Genomic DNA, 15,946 nt, shown 5'->3' with positions numbered 1-15,946 from the left:
CCTGGCATGGAGACAGGCCAATCCTTCCATACTCCCTGAAGTTGCATAGATCTTGGAACAAGAGAGGGGGATTGAGAAGGCAGTAAAGTATTTCACAGATTGTGTACACAGCATTGCATACCATATAGAAACGATATTTTTATGGCCTGGCTATTTAGTCAGCCAGCCCGAGTTGAGCAAGAACAGAGAAATTTGGCAGGTAAAATAAGAGAGTCATAAAACAGAAGAGGAAAGTTGAATAAATAGAGCCAAAGAAAAAGAGACTGACAGGCAATGTTAGCAATTGTATGTGTGGGAGGTTTTATTCTTTTCCTCTCTTTGCAAGATGAAGGAAGTCTCTAGTTTGGCTTTGTTTGCACTTCGCAGTTACTGAGCATTGTGCGACCCCAGCAAGACAATCAATTATAAACTGTTCCAGACCTTTACCTGCAATAATGTATCCATGCCAACCAGACCTTGTCCAATAGTATGGATCAAAGGAGAAACCTAGCTAATAAAAATGTATTGCTTTTAAGTTACCTAGGAGTCCTCCTCATAAGCTAGTACAACCATGTCGTAAATGAAAGGGCAAACTCAATGCAGAAACAAACTAAGAGCACTAAACTTGCCTCCCTGCCAAGTAAATAATCTCTCTGTGACTCTGCTGCAACCAAAAAAAGGCATTTCTTGCACAGAATTAGACCATTCCTTATGGGTTTGTGTCCCCATTTTCCCCAGCAGAAGTTCATAAGTTGTCTGTGTGTGTCCACTCTCTTGAAAAGCCCACAGAAGTGGTCTGATACTGGGGGTTCCCAGAGAGCAGCACAATATCAGAGGAAATCATTTGGAAATAGCCTATTTCAAGTCTTTCTTTGGTTTATATTAAACACATAATTAACTCAACTGTCTGAACAAACTGAGGATAAAGCTCTGAAATAAAAGATTTACAGAATTGCCAACAGTGAGAGTTCACAAGTCAGATTCTGAAACAAACACGAAATTGGCCTAGAAACATCAAAATAATCTCCTACTGCTTCTCCTTTTCCTCAACATGCCTGTACTGGAAATCCAGTAGCAGGCAGAAGTGAGGGTGTGAATTTGCAGTGCAGTAGCGGCTCCAGACCTGCTCCCACAAGCAACTGCTTGCTCCTTCCCCATGCAAATGAGCAGGCGTGGGAGGAGCCACAGCTCACATGATGCACACGTGCATTTTCACTCATCATGGGGTAATTACAGGCTGTGACTTTCCCAACTAGAGGTAAGTTTCTCCTGCCTTTCTGGTCATCCTGACACCCTTAACAGGGCTTTCACAATAAATGTCACCAGGTTGGGCAACTCCAGGTGTTGCAGCCCAGAGGTGTGTCCTCACCCCATACAGCTTCCCAGCTCATGTGGTATTTATTTATTCCACTTGAAAAACATCACAGCAACAGCCAATCTTTGAACACAGCTGTGTGAAGGCCATAAAGCAAGTGTCAACAGTTGCACGAGCTTAATAGTGACTTGATTTGCAAGCTGTATTTCTTAGCTTCCTTACCACTGTGGAGAAAGCACATGCCTGAGCCCCCAAGTTTCTATCATGCTAAATCAGAGGGACAGTATCAGCAAAAGAAAACCACTGGCAATAATGTTAATAAAGCCTCAACCAGATAAGAGTTAGAGGAGATGCAACTTTCCAGCTCATTTCTAGGGTGGCTGCGAGCAGTGACAGCACAAGGATTCAGAGCACAGTTAAGCAAAAGTCTGGAGATGCCAATGAGGTTGTCCAGGTCCAGACAAGGGAAGACAAGGGCACAGATGCCCTGCCTGCAGTTAAGGACTTCACAAGCGATGCACCCTGGGCTGCTGTGTTATTTCACACACCATGGTCTCCTGCCAAGATTGATCTGGATAGCAGCATTTCTGACATCTGTCTCCAAATGCTGGCCATGCTCTCGCTGGGCTGCACCTCCCCTTCTGCTCTTTCCTTTCCAGCACGGGAAACCACACTACACTGATGGGACAGGTTTCAGGATGACAGGGAGAGCAACAGCTATCAGTCGAAACCACCCAGCCCCATGACCAAGGTTCTTCTTGCCTTGGGCTTCCAAGGCATGCTGCCAGAGCAGGTCTCACCTATTCTTAAGTAAACAGAATCACAGAATAACAGAATGGTTGGGGTTGGAAGGGACCTCTGGAGATCATCTAGTCCAACCCACCTGCTAAAGCAGGTTTACCTAGAGCAGATTTCACAGGAATGCAGTCCAGGTGTGTTTTGAATGTCTCCAGAGAAGGAGACTCCACAACCTCTCTGAGAAGCCTGTTCCAAGTGCTCTGGCACCCTCACAGTAAAAAAGTTTCTCCTCATATCCAGATGGAATTTCCTGTGTTTCAGTCTATGTCCATTACCCTCATCCTATGGTTGGGCACCACTGAAAAGAGTCTAGTCCTCTTGACACCCACCTTTGAGGTATTTACAAGCATAAATATGATCCCTTCTCAGCCTTCTCTTCTTCAGGATGTACAGACCAAATTCTCTCAGTCTTTCCTCGTAAGAAACACACCCTAGACCCCTAATCATCTTTGTAGCCCTTTGCTGGACTCAGTCGCATAATTCCTTGTCCTTCTTAAACTGGGGAGCCCAGAACTTGACACAGTACTCCAGGTGCAGCCTCATCAGGAGAGAGTAGAAGAGGAGGATAACCTCTGTCAACTTGCTGGCCATATTGTTCATAACGCACCCCAGGAAACAACTGGCCTTCTTGAAAACATGGGCCCAATGCTGGCTCACGGACCAGGACTCCCAGGTCCTTCTCCGCAATGTTGCTTTCCAGCAGGTCAGCCCCTAACCTGTACTGGTCCATGAGGTTGTTCCTCCCCAGGTACAGGACCTTACACTTGCCTTTGCTGAATTCCATTTGGTTCTTCTCTGTCCGGTCCTCCAGCCTGTCCTGATCACACTGAATAGCAGCACAGCCTTCTGCTGTATCAACCACTCCTCCCAGTTTTGTATCATCAGGAAACCTGCTGAGGGTGCACTCAGTCTCTTCATCCAGGTCATTGATGTTGAACAAGACTGGATCCAGTACTGTCTTCTGGGGAACACCATTAGCTACAGGCCTCCAACTGGACTCTGCACCGTGGATCACAACCCTCTGAGCTCTGCCAGTTCTCAGTCCATCTCACTGTCCACTCATCCAACCCACACTTCCTGAGCTTACCTATGAGGATGTTGTGGGACACATTTTCAAAAGCGTTGCTGAAGTCAAGGTAGACAACATCCACTGCTCTCCCTTTGTCTACCCAGACAGTCACATTATCATATAAGGCTATCAGGTTGTTCAGACATGATTTCCCCTTGGTGAATCCATGTTGACTACTCCTGATAACCTTCTTTTCCTCCACATGCTTGGAGATGGCATCCCAAATGAGTTGTTACATCACACTTCCAGAGACAGAGATAAGGCTGACTGGCCTGTAGTTTCCCAGGTCATCCTTCTCGCCCTTTTTGAATGCCACTTCCTCTTCCCAAACTAACACACCATTGGAGCAAAAGTACCCGAGGTCAGAGAGCAAGCTTATGCCTGTTTGTGATCCCACTGGGCAGTCAGTCAGTGACAGACGCTGCTCCTTGTTGTATTTAGTTCAGAGATTAGAGCCCATGACCACCACATCCAACACACGGACAACACAGAGGTCATTCTACTTGCCTTGTGTGACACTGCATGAACAACATTGCTAAACTCCAGATGGTTTGCAAACACAAAGGCACTTGCACATAGGCCTGCACTAGCCTGTGGAGGTCCCTGCAGGAAGCTGTGCTGTGCTGACCCTCACCAGGTCTCAAAGAAAAGGAGAAAAGGGGAATAACAAAACAAGATGCACTTTTCCCAATGCAGAGGATGGGCCCCTATATCTGGGGGCACTGAAAGGTCCACTAGGATACTTTTCCAATCAGCACTTATTTCTCAGCTTTACTCACAGTATCCCTGCTTCCCCCAAGTGAAGTTCTTAACTAACTAGCTATTACAAAAGCAAGTTTAGACACTGAGCCCCAGCCTTCCCTGGCCTCCTGCAGGGCAGCCCAGCCAGGGTCAGAGAGCAGATATCCAAAGGTCCATTGCCACTTGGGCTAGAGCCTGCCCAAGGCTGCCCAGGGAAGAGGAGAGCAGTCTCCCCAGGCCAGGTCTAAATGAATTTAGGACACGGTCTGAACTCCTACAGCTACCAAACTCTCCTGAGGGCACAGACAAAGGCACAGGCTGCAGGAAGCAAATGCAAGTCTCTGGGAGAAAGCACTTACCCCATACCCCAGCCCATGTACTTGTTGCTGGGATATCCACCCAGGCAGCCAGCCTGGCACCCTGCACAACACTCCATCTCACCTGAGAGAAGTTCAGCCCATTGAGCGGGTGGCACTGCTCCTCCACTTTCTCCACAGCACCCGTTTGTTTACTCAGCCGCTCCGCTTCCTGGGCCAGGTACAGATCCAGGACGGGTATGCCTCGTGACTTGATGTCTACCTCTGTCAGAGAGTTCACCATCAGCATCACCCACACAGGCCTCTTCCGCTCCCAGTTACCAGCAATGGCATTGAAGAGGTAGTCTGCATACAGTCCTTTGCCCCGCTGGTCTGGGGTCAGCCAGGATGGCATCATGAGTTTGATGTACTCCAGGTGCTGCTTGAGCCGGCGGTAGATGTCACGGGGCAGCACATCCTGGAGGTTCTCCCCATGTGGAAGGAGCTGGCAGCTGGTGAGAGCCGAGATGGTATAAGGATCAGTGAGGTCCAGCTCAAAGTACACGATGTGGCTCTGCTGGAAGGCCTTCTTGGAGTTGTCTGGAATTAAATCCCAGACACGTGTGTATGGGACATGGATAGTGCCAAAGAAGTAAGATGGGGGATCTCTCTTGATAGTCCACAGGAAGGAGTTCAGCTCACTTTGCTGGGGGAGAGGGAGACACAGCTGAATAAGTACAGACATTTACACTAGGCCACTGCAGTACAGCGTTTAAGGAAAACATGGTGCCAAGCCAGGTGACTTGGCTCAGCAGCTTGCCAGCATGGATTTCTCCTAAAGCAGCTTTGCTCACACAGAGTCCTCTTTGACCAGCCTTTTTATCAGGTCTTGAGGTCAAAATTCAATTTTTATTCATTAAAAACACAATCAGGTTTGCCTTAGCTTTCTCCTTCTGAAAGGCAACACTGGGTCTTTTTAACAGCAAAGCCACCCAGCTCATCACCTGTTTATCTACCAAAACCATCAGCAGAGCACAGCCCCAGCAGGCCATGCTCCAGGCAAGAAAGACACTTATCCAGCTTTCACCTTTTATTGAGTCAAAAGCTGGCAACACTTTGCTGAAGCAGAGAAGGACAGCAGGTTTCAATCACATTCATCTTAATGTATCTCACTTCAGCACAGCAAGGCATTTTTCATCAAAGAAACTGCTGTAACACTTAGGATGAAACAGTATCTGAGGAGAACTTTCCATTCTGAGCAAGACACCAAACAAACAAGTAATACAAAACACAGCTGGAACAGGCAGAAATATGGTTTGACAGGGATGTAGCAGATGGCAGACAAACACAGTCAAGATGTCTCACAGCCCAGTGCTCCTCTTTCTTAAGCAGAGAAGCACATGAAATACCTTGGAAAATAAAGGAAGAAATTCCACAGGCCAAACACAGCCTATGGTTTGAGGGCATACTCTTTTAAACATGAAGGAGGAAAAAGCTCTTTCTTTAGATTAGCTTTTAGAATCTCCCAGAAACCAGAGCCACCAGGAAGTCATAATCAAGACTTTTAAGTTTGTTCTGCTGCAAAATATGCCTTGCAGAATCCTCAGGAAGACTAAAGTACAAAGCTGTGCTCAAGCTCTAAACCCTGCAGGACAGGAGAGCAGATGGGGCAAAATGGATCCTGCTTGGATCCTGCGAAGTCACTTTACACCAGCAGGAGGCACGACCTCTGTCACTTACAGCATGCGTGCCACTGGTGCAGTAGTCCTTACTGGAGCAATAGACACAAACAGTTTCCATCTCTCTGCACAGACAGTAAGAGGTAGCCTTTGCATGTCTAAGAGAACAGGCTTCCAGATGCACTCAAACATTTGGTCTGCCTTTAGCCAGCAGATAGCCTCAGAGCTGAGGTTAGAGTTAAGTGTGCACGTCTGCTGATCTAAGCAGTCTGCCTGACTGCCAAATATAGAACAGACTGCTTGAAGGAATTTATTAGAAGTGCCTATAAATTTCTGATGCTTAAAGACCCAGGGTCAGAAATGTTATCTTAAAGACTGCTCTACAACAGTTCATCCCAGGCAACGCTCTCCAGCAGCTCTCTACGTCAAATCCAGGCCGCAGATCAGGTAACACTTCAGCAAAGTACTACTACCAGCCCATCTTGCCAGCATGGACCAATAAACTGAGTATGGTCCAATAAGATTTTCAGACACTTCTGCAGCACGTCGCATGTGAAGGATGCCTCAGACCTCATAATACCACGCTAAAACTCCAGAGCCTATAGAAACTCCTGGAATACATTCCAGAATTACAGACCATAAAAACTCTCGTGAAGATTATGGGAAGAAGGGAGACCAAACATGACACAGCACAGAGACATAAAGAAGATACAGGGCCACAGGTTAGTATGAGTCTGACAGAGAGCCAGAAAGAACATGGGAAGATGAATATGCAAAGTAAAACCAGAGGGCCAAATGAGGCAGGGTTCTCTCCTGTCATTAGTCAGGAGGGAAAAATGGAAGGACACACCACTGTAATGAGAATTAACTGGAAGTAGTCATCAGTTAGAAAAGAGAAAGGACCAGAAATGCTCATTTCTCTCTATAAGCAAGTGAAAAGACAGACAAGACACCTGGGAAAGGCCATGGTCATGAAAGGTCATGAGGTCAACACTCCTTCACTTTGCACAAGTCTGATCATGTACATGGCAGTGCAGAAGATCAACCACAACTTCAAGAAACCAATAAGGAAAAAAATGCTCATCAGCGAGCGTAACACTTCAATTCAGCTCCTGAATAAACCCAGCTAGAGGGACCAAGACCAGAAGGATGGTACCAGGCTTTAGTGTGGACCATCAGCACTGTTCTGGACTACTGCACACAGCCCACCTAGAAGGGTGTTTGGCATTGCACTCTCACTTTTTTTTCATTCTGCAAATCCCCTCTGCTTTCACAACTGGATATTGAAACCAGAGTAGTATTGTCAGCTGTGAGTGGTACCACTGACAAAAATCACACAGGCTATCAGGCATAGAGTAAATGAAGTCTTATTTTACAGAGCCTGCATCACAGGAAGAAGAAAGCAGGTTGAAATCTAGCAAAGCATACCTCACAGTCCTAGAGACTAAGACCTTGGAAAGAAGAGTGGCTGGTTGCTCTTGCTGGCACTGCCATGCCAACAGGAGAAGTCATGGACTTGGCAAGCCACCTCAAGTACCATTCAACCCTCCCGTCTCAGAACTGCTTGGAGCCAGTTTTAGGTGCTGGAGAACAGGCCTCAGTTTCCCACCATTGACAGGAAACCTCCCCAGACCCTGCAGAGCCAGCTTCCAGGCACCAGCATTTGGGTATCATCACCAGGTGATGTTATAATACAACGGAAGCTCACAAAACTCATTTTGTGTCCGAAAGGCAGCCTTACAGCTGCTCAGGACACACTAGTGACTCACACTCCTTTGGCATCTCCTTTACCTTCAGGAGCTGGAGACTGGAGTCCCAGCACTGCTCTGCCCCAGTGTCAGACCCCTGCAAACAGCCCACTACTGCTTTGCATCAGATGGGATGGGGCTAAGTCTATGGTGTGCAGGTCTGTGCTTCCCTTGCTCTGCCTTCTGGCACTCTCACAATCCCTGTGCCCCTCCTGGAGCTTGTGCATGTTTCATTGCACCTTCAGAGAGTGAAAAGCAAGGGTGTTATCTCTCCCCAAGACCATACAAAGGGAGCCATTAAAAAACACTCTGGGTGGCTGTGAGATAGCACAGCAGCAGTGCCAAGTTCAGCATCACAGTATACACTGTCCCCGACAGCCTCTCACCTCCCTGAGATCGTGCAGAAGGTAAAGGTGCTACAATCCAATTTTCCTCTGCAGTAGGATCTTTCACAGCTGTTACATAAGAAAGGGGTGCTTTAAAACCAGCATAAAGTACAGTCCAGGAAGTCTCCTGGAGGCTTAAGAGCTGGGTTGTATAGCTCTAAAAATTTCACTTCCAGCAGCATAACTCAAAGTCAGGTTCACTTATGGATCAAGTTGCATATTTTTGTCTCCACTCTCCAATTTATGGGTGGTACTCAATGCATTACTCATTATGGGAAAATAAATAGGAGCAAGGGGAAGAAATGCAGGGACAGCCTAAGGAAGAGAGTGGCAGTCTCGCATGAGAACACAGATCTCCCACATAGCTGCTACGCCAAGATGTGAGGCAGCATCACACTAGCCATACCACCCCTCCTCTGTGTATCAAGTTTAATCTCGCACTATGTAGTACCAGAGGAAGGTATGTCAGATGCTCAGCACTATGGAACAATGCCTTCTCCCCTACCTCACCCCTCCAGGTGAAAAACAGCTGGCTGTGAACTGATTCAGGGTACCAGTTCAGCCAAAAAATTGCTTGAAACAAAAAAGAAGAGAAAGGCTTTTCCTCAGCCTACAGCAGAATGAGGGAGAAAGAAAAGGAGTTGCTCAAGCTGACTGTCACAGAGACAACACACTGGGACTATAGGATCCACTCACTACCGGGAGACTGCGAAAGCCTCTGTTTCCTGCCAGGGTCACATGGGGGACAAACTCCATTGCCCACCATCATATGCAATGGGGCCACATAAGGCCATACAATGCTCTCCCGAAATGAGGGGGCAACAGTGTCAAGCATTGCAGAAGTCCTGGAAAAGCAAGGTGCACGCCAAGGGTTTTTCTTCAGGAGCTGAGGAAGGGTCTAGGCAAGAACAAAAAGCCTTGAAGAAAGGGAGAGTACGGCGATGTATTGCAGATCAGTAACTGAAATCAGAACATGCTAGTCCCGTACCCCAACACCTGCCCTCTAATCAGATAGCTGATAGTCCACAAGTGGCACTGGAAACTCCCACAACCTTTTGCCTTCCTTCTATCCAGTTCAGCAGAACACAGGCTCTGACTGAGAGGTATTTTCATTATCTTTCCAATAGATTCCTTTTATGATTTAAAAAAAAAAAAAAAAAACAAAAAAAACCACCCCTCAGGTTCTGTTTATTTTAACAGCTACCCCTGGTAGCTTGCTTTTCCAGCAGTATTTACAGGTTCAAGGTCTACTATAGTATACAACCTGTAGTCTTCAAATACACAAATGCTGCTGCATTTGTCAGGCATCATTTCAGGTGAAGCAGTGATGATTCTGACGGAAAAGTGGTGCCAAAGTGCCATCTCTCTTCTGAGAAACTAGCTCGCATTGGTCCTAATGATGCACTGATTGGCAAGAGTAAAATTATGGTAAACATCCAGAAAACGATGCAGCAAAATCAGGAGGAACAAAGAATGTATCTAGTGGCAGAACTCTGAATTTCTAGAAGAAGAGCATGGGTGTTTAAAAAAAAAAAAAAAATCAAGATGGAAGGTTGTGGTGATCCTCTGTTCCCTCTGTGGGAACAGAGGCTCAAAGGGGAAAGAAAATTGCCGTCCAAAGACTGAGGAACTGGATCAGAACTCCAGACATGGGAAACCTACAACTGGTCTTCTTCCTTGTACATCACTTCAGCTTCCTTCCGTCTTCTGTCTGTCTCATCTATGTAGACTACACATTTTCCAGCACAAACTGTATAACTTGTCTTTCAGGACCCTTAACCCTCATACTCATCACTGTGCCCTAAAGCCACATCTTCCAAACCTCAGCCCAGGATCGCACTGTTTCTCAATCCACAATACTCTCAACTTCTTTTGCTCGCTACAGAAGCCGGAGCATGTGCCATGCAATATTTCACCCAGGCAGGCAGCCCTACAACCCCCCTATATGGCTTTCTCCCTCTTACCTTTGCTGGTATCATATCTTGTCATGCACATTTATACCTAATTGAGGTAAAGATTGTGCCTTTACTCACCACATAAAAAGCCCCATGCATCTACAGTAATGCACACAAAATGCTAGGCACATTTTTAAAAGTCACTGTCTTGAGCTATTGCCCACATGAACTACTGAAACTCTAAAACTCAGCTTAAGACTGTAAGCAGAACTTGCCTGGAGATAAGCGCTTCACTGGCTACATTTATTAAAAGAACACACATTCAGTCTCCATTTGCCAGAAATGAAAAATAAAAATTAAATTTTTAACTAAAATGCCAAGAATAGAGAGCAGACAGATGACTTGCTCTGCTGAAGTACATATGTGGGGAAAGGCAGCCATTGAAAGTAATTTGCTCACACTCAGGAACAACACATCATAAAATACTAACTAGCTACAGCCACATTATTCTGCTGTTAATCCCTGGATTCTGTCTTTAAATTTACCAGTACACTCCAAAGTTAAGCAAAAAGAAAGCAGTACCAGACCACAATAATTAGTAACTGGAATATAACCCAAAGCATTCCAGCATACTTTATTTTAGGTTTTGAAGCCTTTTTTCCTATTAAAAAGAATGATGGGGCACTTAATTGGTTGCAGCTTTAACTATAATTTGGAGTGATGATGAGAAAGCCCTCTGAAGTATTGTATGTTCACTCCTTAAAATAGCAGCTTCTCTCTTTCAGGAATTGATGCACGTATTTCTTTCATTACAGAAGCTTTAGGCAACCTGACAAAGAGAAGAAACATATACCTGTAATCTAGAGAGGTAAAAAAAGAAATCCCATAAAGAATTTAAAAAAAAAAAAAAAAAAAGAAAAAAAAAAAAGAAAAAAGCCTTCCCTGACGATGAAGGGACAAGGGGAGGTTTTTTTCCCCAATGGTTTAGTGTAAATACTCATAAGGATACACTCAAAAGCTTTGCAAATAAGGCAGGCTGCCATTCCTAAACAATGGTTTCCACCACTGTTCTAGGAAACAGCCTGTCAATAGCAGAACTACAGGTGGTCTCACATTTTAAAGACAGAGTAATCAGCAGGTAATGAGATACCATTAACACATTTCATGTCCAGTTTTGCTGGTAACTGGCAGAAGTCCAGTCAGTGGCTCCTGAGGAAAACTCCCTGTGTGTCCCACCAAATCAGTTAGTCACATTTCCACAAGTACAACTTCTGGTGCTCAGGCTCCCAAGGACTGTTGCCCTCCTTCTTCATGCTCTTATTGGCTTCTTGCAGTAGATTCATGCCAGCCCACAGCTTTTGCACTTCAAGCCCTCAAGATGAAGGAGGCACCTACTCCAGACGCTTGACCTGGTTTATGGTAGTGTCACGGCTGGTCACCTATAAATCCAGTTGACAAACTGGCTCCAGGCACAAGCAAATTAGTAATGCACCCTCCCCCAAGGCAGGGTTAAGCTCTGTCTAACCCAGCCTCAGGCACACACCTACAGTGAGGCACATGTAGTTGAATCACCTCACCTACAGTGAGGCATGTGGTTGAATCAGCAGTGCCGTAGTAAATCCTAGGAAGGGACATTTCAGCCTTTATGGCTGCAGGGAGCCCATGCTCAGCTGGGGGCAGCATGGCCTCTAGACCAGGGTCTACATGTAGGTGCATGTGCAGGTAAGAGAGTGAAGAAAGGTTACAGAACAGACCTCCTTCCTAGTTGCAAAGCTTTCTCACACCTACCCTTACTAAGACTGGGCTTTGGCACATCCTCACTGCAGCAGGTCTGCACTTACTAAGGGCTTCCATTTCCCTTAACAGTTGTGCTGGAGGAAACAATACTGCCTGGGGCAGGAGATGAACACAAATGGCAAGACACATGTCCCAGGAGCATCTTGGGTGCACAGCACCTCCTCCAGTCAGGTGCTTCCAGGCCTATGCAGATGCCAACAGACAGCACAGATGGTCTGTTAATGGTAACAGACAGATTAACATAAAGTTCAGAAAGGCTTTTTCCTATATGATTTTCGGTACTTTTATATCAGAAAATTCAGTAAGAATTGCTTTTTTTCACTGTCTGATTTTTAATGTAAATGACACCCTGCTTGCAAGCTTCGCACCAGCCAGAACATCACCCCTAACTTGCAACCCAGCCCCTCACCTACGTTTACCACCCAGTGGAGTCAGGTCATACCATGCCACTCAGGTTATGACAGTGCTGCTGATGACGTTAGAGGACGAGTAAAACATAACAAAAGTTGTAACTATATTTCCACTTGAGGGGCATGGTCATTTGCTGTTCCCAACCTGCTCTTCCAGGCTCGGTGTTCAGTAGCAAGACAGACTACGCCCCTGCGAGGGATGCTGGCAACAAGCCACTCCAGGCGATTCTGTCCTGTTGAGAGCAGGGTAGGTCGTCACACACGGCACAGGAAAAGTGTATTGCTGGGGCTCATGCCAGGGTCTCCCTCCTCTGTCAGCACCCGCTGGTGGTCGTTCCACGTGGCGCACAGCTCCGCAAAACTATTCCGCTCTCTTGCCCCGCTCCCACCAGCCACTCGCGTCGGGGCGGGCACCCCGTGCCATCCGCAGACCGGGCCGAGCCGCTGCCCCGCGCACCCCTATGCTCTCACCACCGCCCTCCGAAGGAAAGAGACCGCTCCACCGTGTCAGCCACTCCGTTTCCCCCGAGCTCCCGCAAGGCTGCGGCAGCCCCACGCTGCTGGCCCCACGCTGCTGGTGGGCGGCAGAGCCCTCTGTGCTTACCTTTCCGCGGGCGGGGCAGGGGCCGGCGGAGCCGCCGCTCTGCCGCGCTCTGGCCAGCAGGAGGAGGGAGCCCTGCAACAGCCAAAGCCATCGGGGGTGCACCATCTCTGAACGCTCTATCCCTGCGCGCTCTCAGACTTGGCTTAAGTAGGGGACGGCTTCCCTTTTTTGTTTTCCACCTCTTCTCCCTATTCCACACCTCCTTTTTTTTTTTTTCTCTTTTGCTTTTTCCTTTCTCTTAATGCTCAATCTTTTGCCTATTTTTTTCTTCACCCTCGTGTTTGTGTTTGCCGGTCGACCCAACCTTAAAGTCCCGACAGAAGCGACCCCGTCCCTTAGTCAAGCCTTTCAGCCGCTGCCCCCTCCTCTTAAAGGGTTCCGTGCCGAGCGGGGGCGGGCGGGGGGGAGGGGAAGAGGAGGGTGCGAGGCGCACTGCACAGGGTACGGGCGATGGGGCGGCGGCGGGGGCGCCCACTCCGGCCCAGACTCCTGGCAGAGGTAGCTGGAGGCGAGGCCGGGAAGTGCCGTGCGTAGCAGGGAGAACCCGAGCTGGCTCCAGGGTCTGGGGCCCCTGCGACCCTCGTACCGGCAGCCCCTGGCGCGCCCGGGGCCGCGGGGAGTGCAGTGCGCCGACCCTGCCCGTTCCCTGCCTTATCCCGCCTGCACTCCACCTTGCCAGGCTTTGCCGTTCCCACTCGAACGCTGCCATGCTGTACCCTGCCTGTCGCTTCTTTTGTGCTCCTGCCTTCCCCTTGCCCTACGTGCCGGTCTCTGCCCACCCTGCAGCTCTCCTGAAGTTAATATGAAATTGAATATTGTGATTATTCCCAAGTCTTTGTTGTCCGTCAGTTTGAGATTGAGGAACTATTTTGACTTATTCTTGTTGTCTTGTTTCAGAATACCTGTGCCGAAATTGTCCAGTGTGCACAAGTGGTGTGATCTGTTTAAGATCAAAAATGCACAAAGAACGTATAACCATCTTTATTTGTAAAATTCAGCCGTGTGTTCTGAGGAGACTGGTATTTGAAACTTCACAAAAGTACATGCTGCTAATAATCACAAAGTCAAAAATTTGCCAGTAGTCCAGTGTGAACTGAAAGAAAGAACTTTCACAGCTCTTATCATATTCATATCAAAAATCGTGGATTTTGATAAGCAGAATGATGCTGGTAATATATGAAATGTGTCTTCTTTTGTTAGGTCATGCCAACCATTTAGAACAAAAAGCATCTGACAAAAAATCTGACAGTTATAATCCCTAACTATTTTAATTATTATTCATTTTTTTACAGCAGGGTAAAATACTACCTGCAATTTGCCAATGCTACAGATATTCCTATGCCTATCAGAGCAAGAATTGAGGATGTGACATCTTCCTTCATTTTCCTCTAAAATAAAAAAATCCATGATTCAACATGAGGGGTTCAAATAAGAAGTTTGCTCACCAGTCAGAGACAGTTAAGCAGTTTTTCCAAACAAACATCACTCTTACCAGCCAGGTGTAAAATAAAGCATTAACATTTTTCTGCACTGGAATACATTAAGCCAGACTGACATTTGGTCATAGGTATTTCTGGTCATGGAAACCAGATAGCATTCATACAATACCTAGATTAAGCTACAAAGAGTAGGAATAAATCTTTCATGGCATAGAGATGTGCTGCCAAACTGACTGAGCACCTTCTGAGAGCATTTTTAGTTGCTTTTGGTTCTAAAGCAGCAAAATACCTAACAAGACTTTCTGAAACGTGCCATTTGCAGGTATGCAGGCAATGCAGATTGAGATGTTGTTTGGCTTTATTTTTTAATTGTTGGGAAATGGTGAATTGCTAATGGAAAATAGGGAACAAGTAAGGGCAAAGAGAATGTTTCATAAAGACTTTTGAAGTAAGTTATGCTTTCACTGCAACATTTCAGTAGAAAGCAATAACCTAGACATATTAACAGAAACCTAAGAGATAAAAAAAATCTTTTTATTAAATAAGTTCTGCCTGTAGAATGGCTGGGATTTTTTATCCCAGTCCCTTGCAAAATTATTTCAATAGGACTACAGCATGTGCTTGTGTACGTCATACAGAAAGGGTAAACTGAGGCACACACTTAAATGCTTTTCTGAATCAGGGCCTTAGATCACAGAAAGTCTGTCACCTGAATTGTCTTGTTGGTAGTTAATTCAAGGTAAATGAAAGGGTAGGCTCCACAGACATGTCTCTTAAAACAGCAGTTTAAGCAGGTGTCATGCACAGGCAGTTGCTCACGTGTCCCATGGTTTTAGGCATGCCAACCGGTGTGGCCAATGAGTGACCTGGGCTGCGTGTAAATAGTAGCTACATTTTTTTGTCAACCAATATATTAACTTGAGCCAGTTTTCCAGACCATAGGAGCAGCTATATGGAAATTGCTGAGAGGCTATCAGAGGTGTAAGTCTCCTCAAATGGGTGTTAACTGCTGACAGATCTGCAGAGGATCAGTCTAGAAGTCCTGCAAATGCTAATTTGGGTATCATGCTTCCCTGTGCACATGCAGCACAGTGTGTGGACAGTGCACATGAAGACTCTCCAGCTTGTGCATGTGCCTTTGCTAGCCAAAATTAGCCTGCAACTGGAATGAAAGCCACCTCTTACAGCCAAACACAGTAAGCCTTGAGTGAAAGAAGCTGCCACAAAAGAGGTCTGCACAGACTTCAGGACAATTCTGTTCACACTACAGTTACAGGCAGGTCAGCTGTGATTCATCTACGATCAAGCATGATTCAGCTGGTTTTGAATTAACATAGATTTCAAACACCATGAAAACTGGGCATGAGGATTTCTCACCATTTAAAATTATGAAACAGATATCATAAAACAGATAATAAAGAAGGAAAATGATCTTTCTTCATCAATTTGAGGAAAAGTAGTCTATCTGCATTTGAAAGGAAGTTTGCTTGGAAGGACTGATGTGAACTTCAGAGATTCAGGAACACAGCCCCCCATTTATACCTTAACATAAAAAGGGTTAGTGAACTTTGTAGTATGTTACTGTATGAAAATGTCAGGTCAGCTGGAAGGGAAATACGGGGAATATACTACAGTCTGGACGGGTTGTATGTAATTATTAAGCACAGTCAACCAGAAGCCAAAAATAAAGAGTGAAGAGTGGAATTCTGTTCTCTCAACAAGTCTTAGTAATAATAATCTCAATTTGAATGGACAAAGCTAAACAAAAATAAGTCTGTTGGCCATTGAAA

At 46.2% G+C, this 15,946-nt stretch overlaps 1 protein-coding gene across 6 annotated transcripts in view; it reads right to left on the bottom strand.

Annotated features, from left to right (window-relative positions):
* LOC102089226 (metalloprotease TIKI1) overlaps positions 1-13,058 on the bottom strand; it is a 106,127-nt gene extending 93,069 nt beyond the window's left edge. For 4 of the 6 annotated variants that reach the window (XM_065045511.1, XM_065045512.1, XM_065045514.1 and 1 more), the window contains exons 1-2: positions 12,718-13,058; positions 4,344-4,904 (exon numbers count right to left, since the gene is read on the bottom strand). In XM_065045511.1, coding sequence (XP_064901583.1) covers positions 4,344-4,904; positions 12,718-12,822 — 666 coding nt within the window. In that variant the 5' untranslated portion in view covers positions 12,823-13,058. The remainder of the gene's footprint in view (positions 1-4,343; positions 4,905-12,717) is intronic. The other 2 variants (XM_065045515.1, XM_065045513.1) reach the window with 1 other exon arrangement.
* Positions 13,059-15,946: the final 2,888 nt, after the last annotated feature.

The sequence above is a fragment of the Columba livia genome, chromosome Z (assembly GCF_036013475.1).
Source record: "Columba livia isolate bColLiv1 breed racing homer chromosome Z, bColLiv1.pat.W.v2, whole genome shotgun sequence".
Classification (NCBI taxonomy): domain Eukaryota; kingdom Metazoa; phylum Chordata; class Aves; order Columbiformes; family Columbidae; genus Columba; species Columba livia.
The sequence above is the reverse complement of the archived record's forward strand: the minus strand, read 5'-3'. Positions and strand labels throughout refer to the sequence as shown.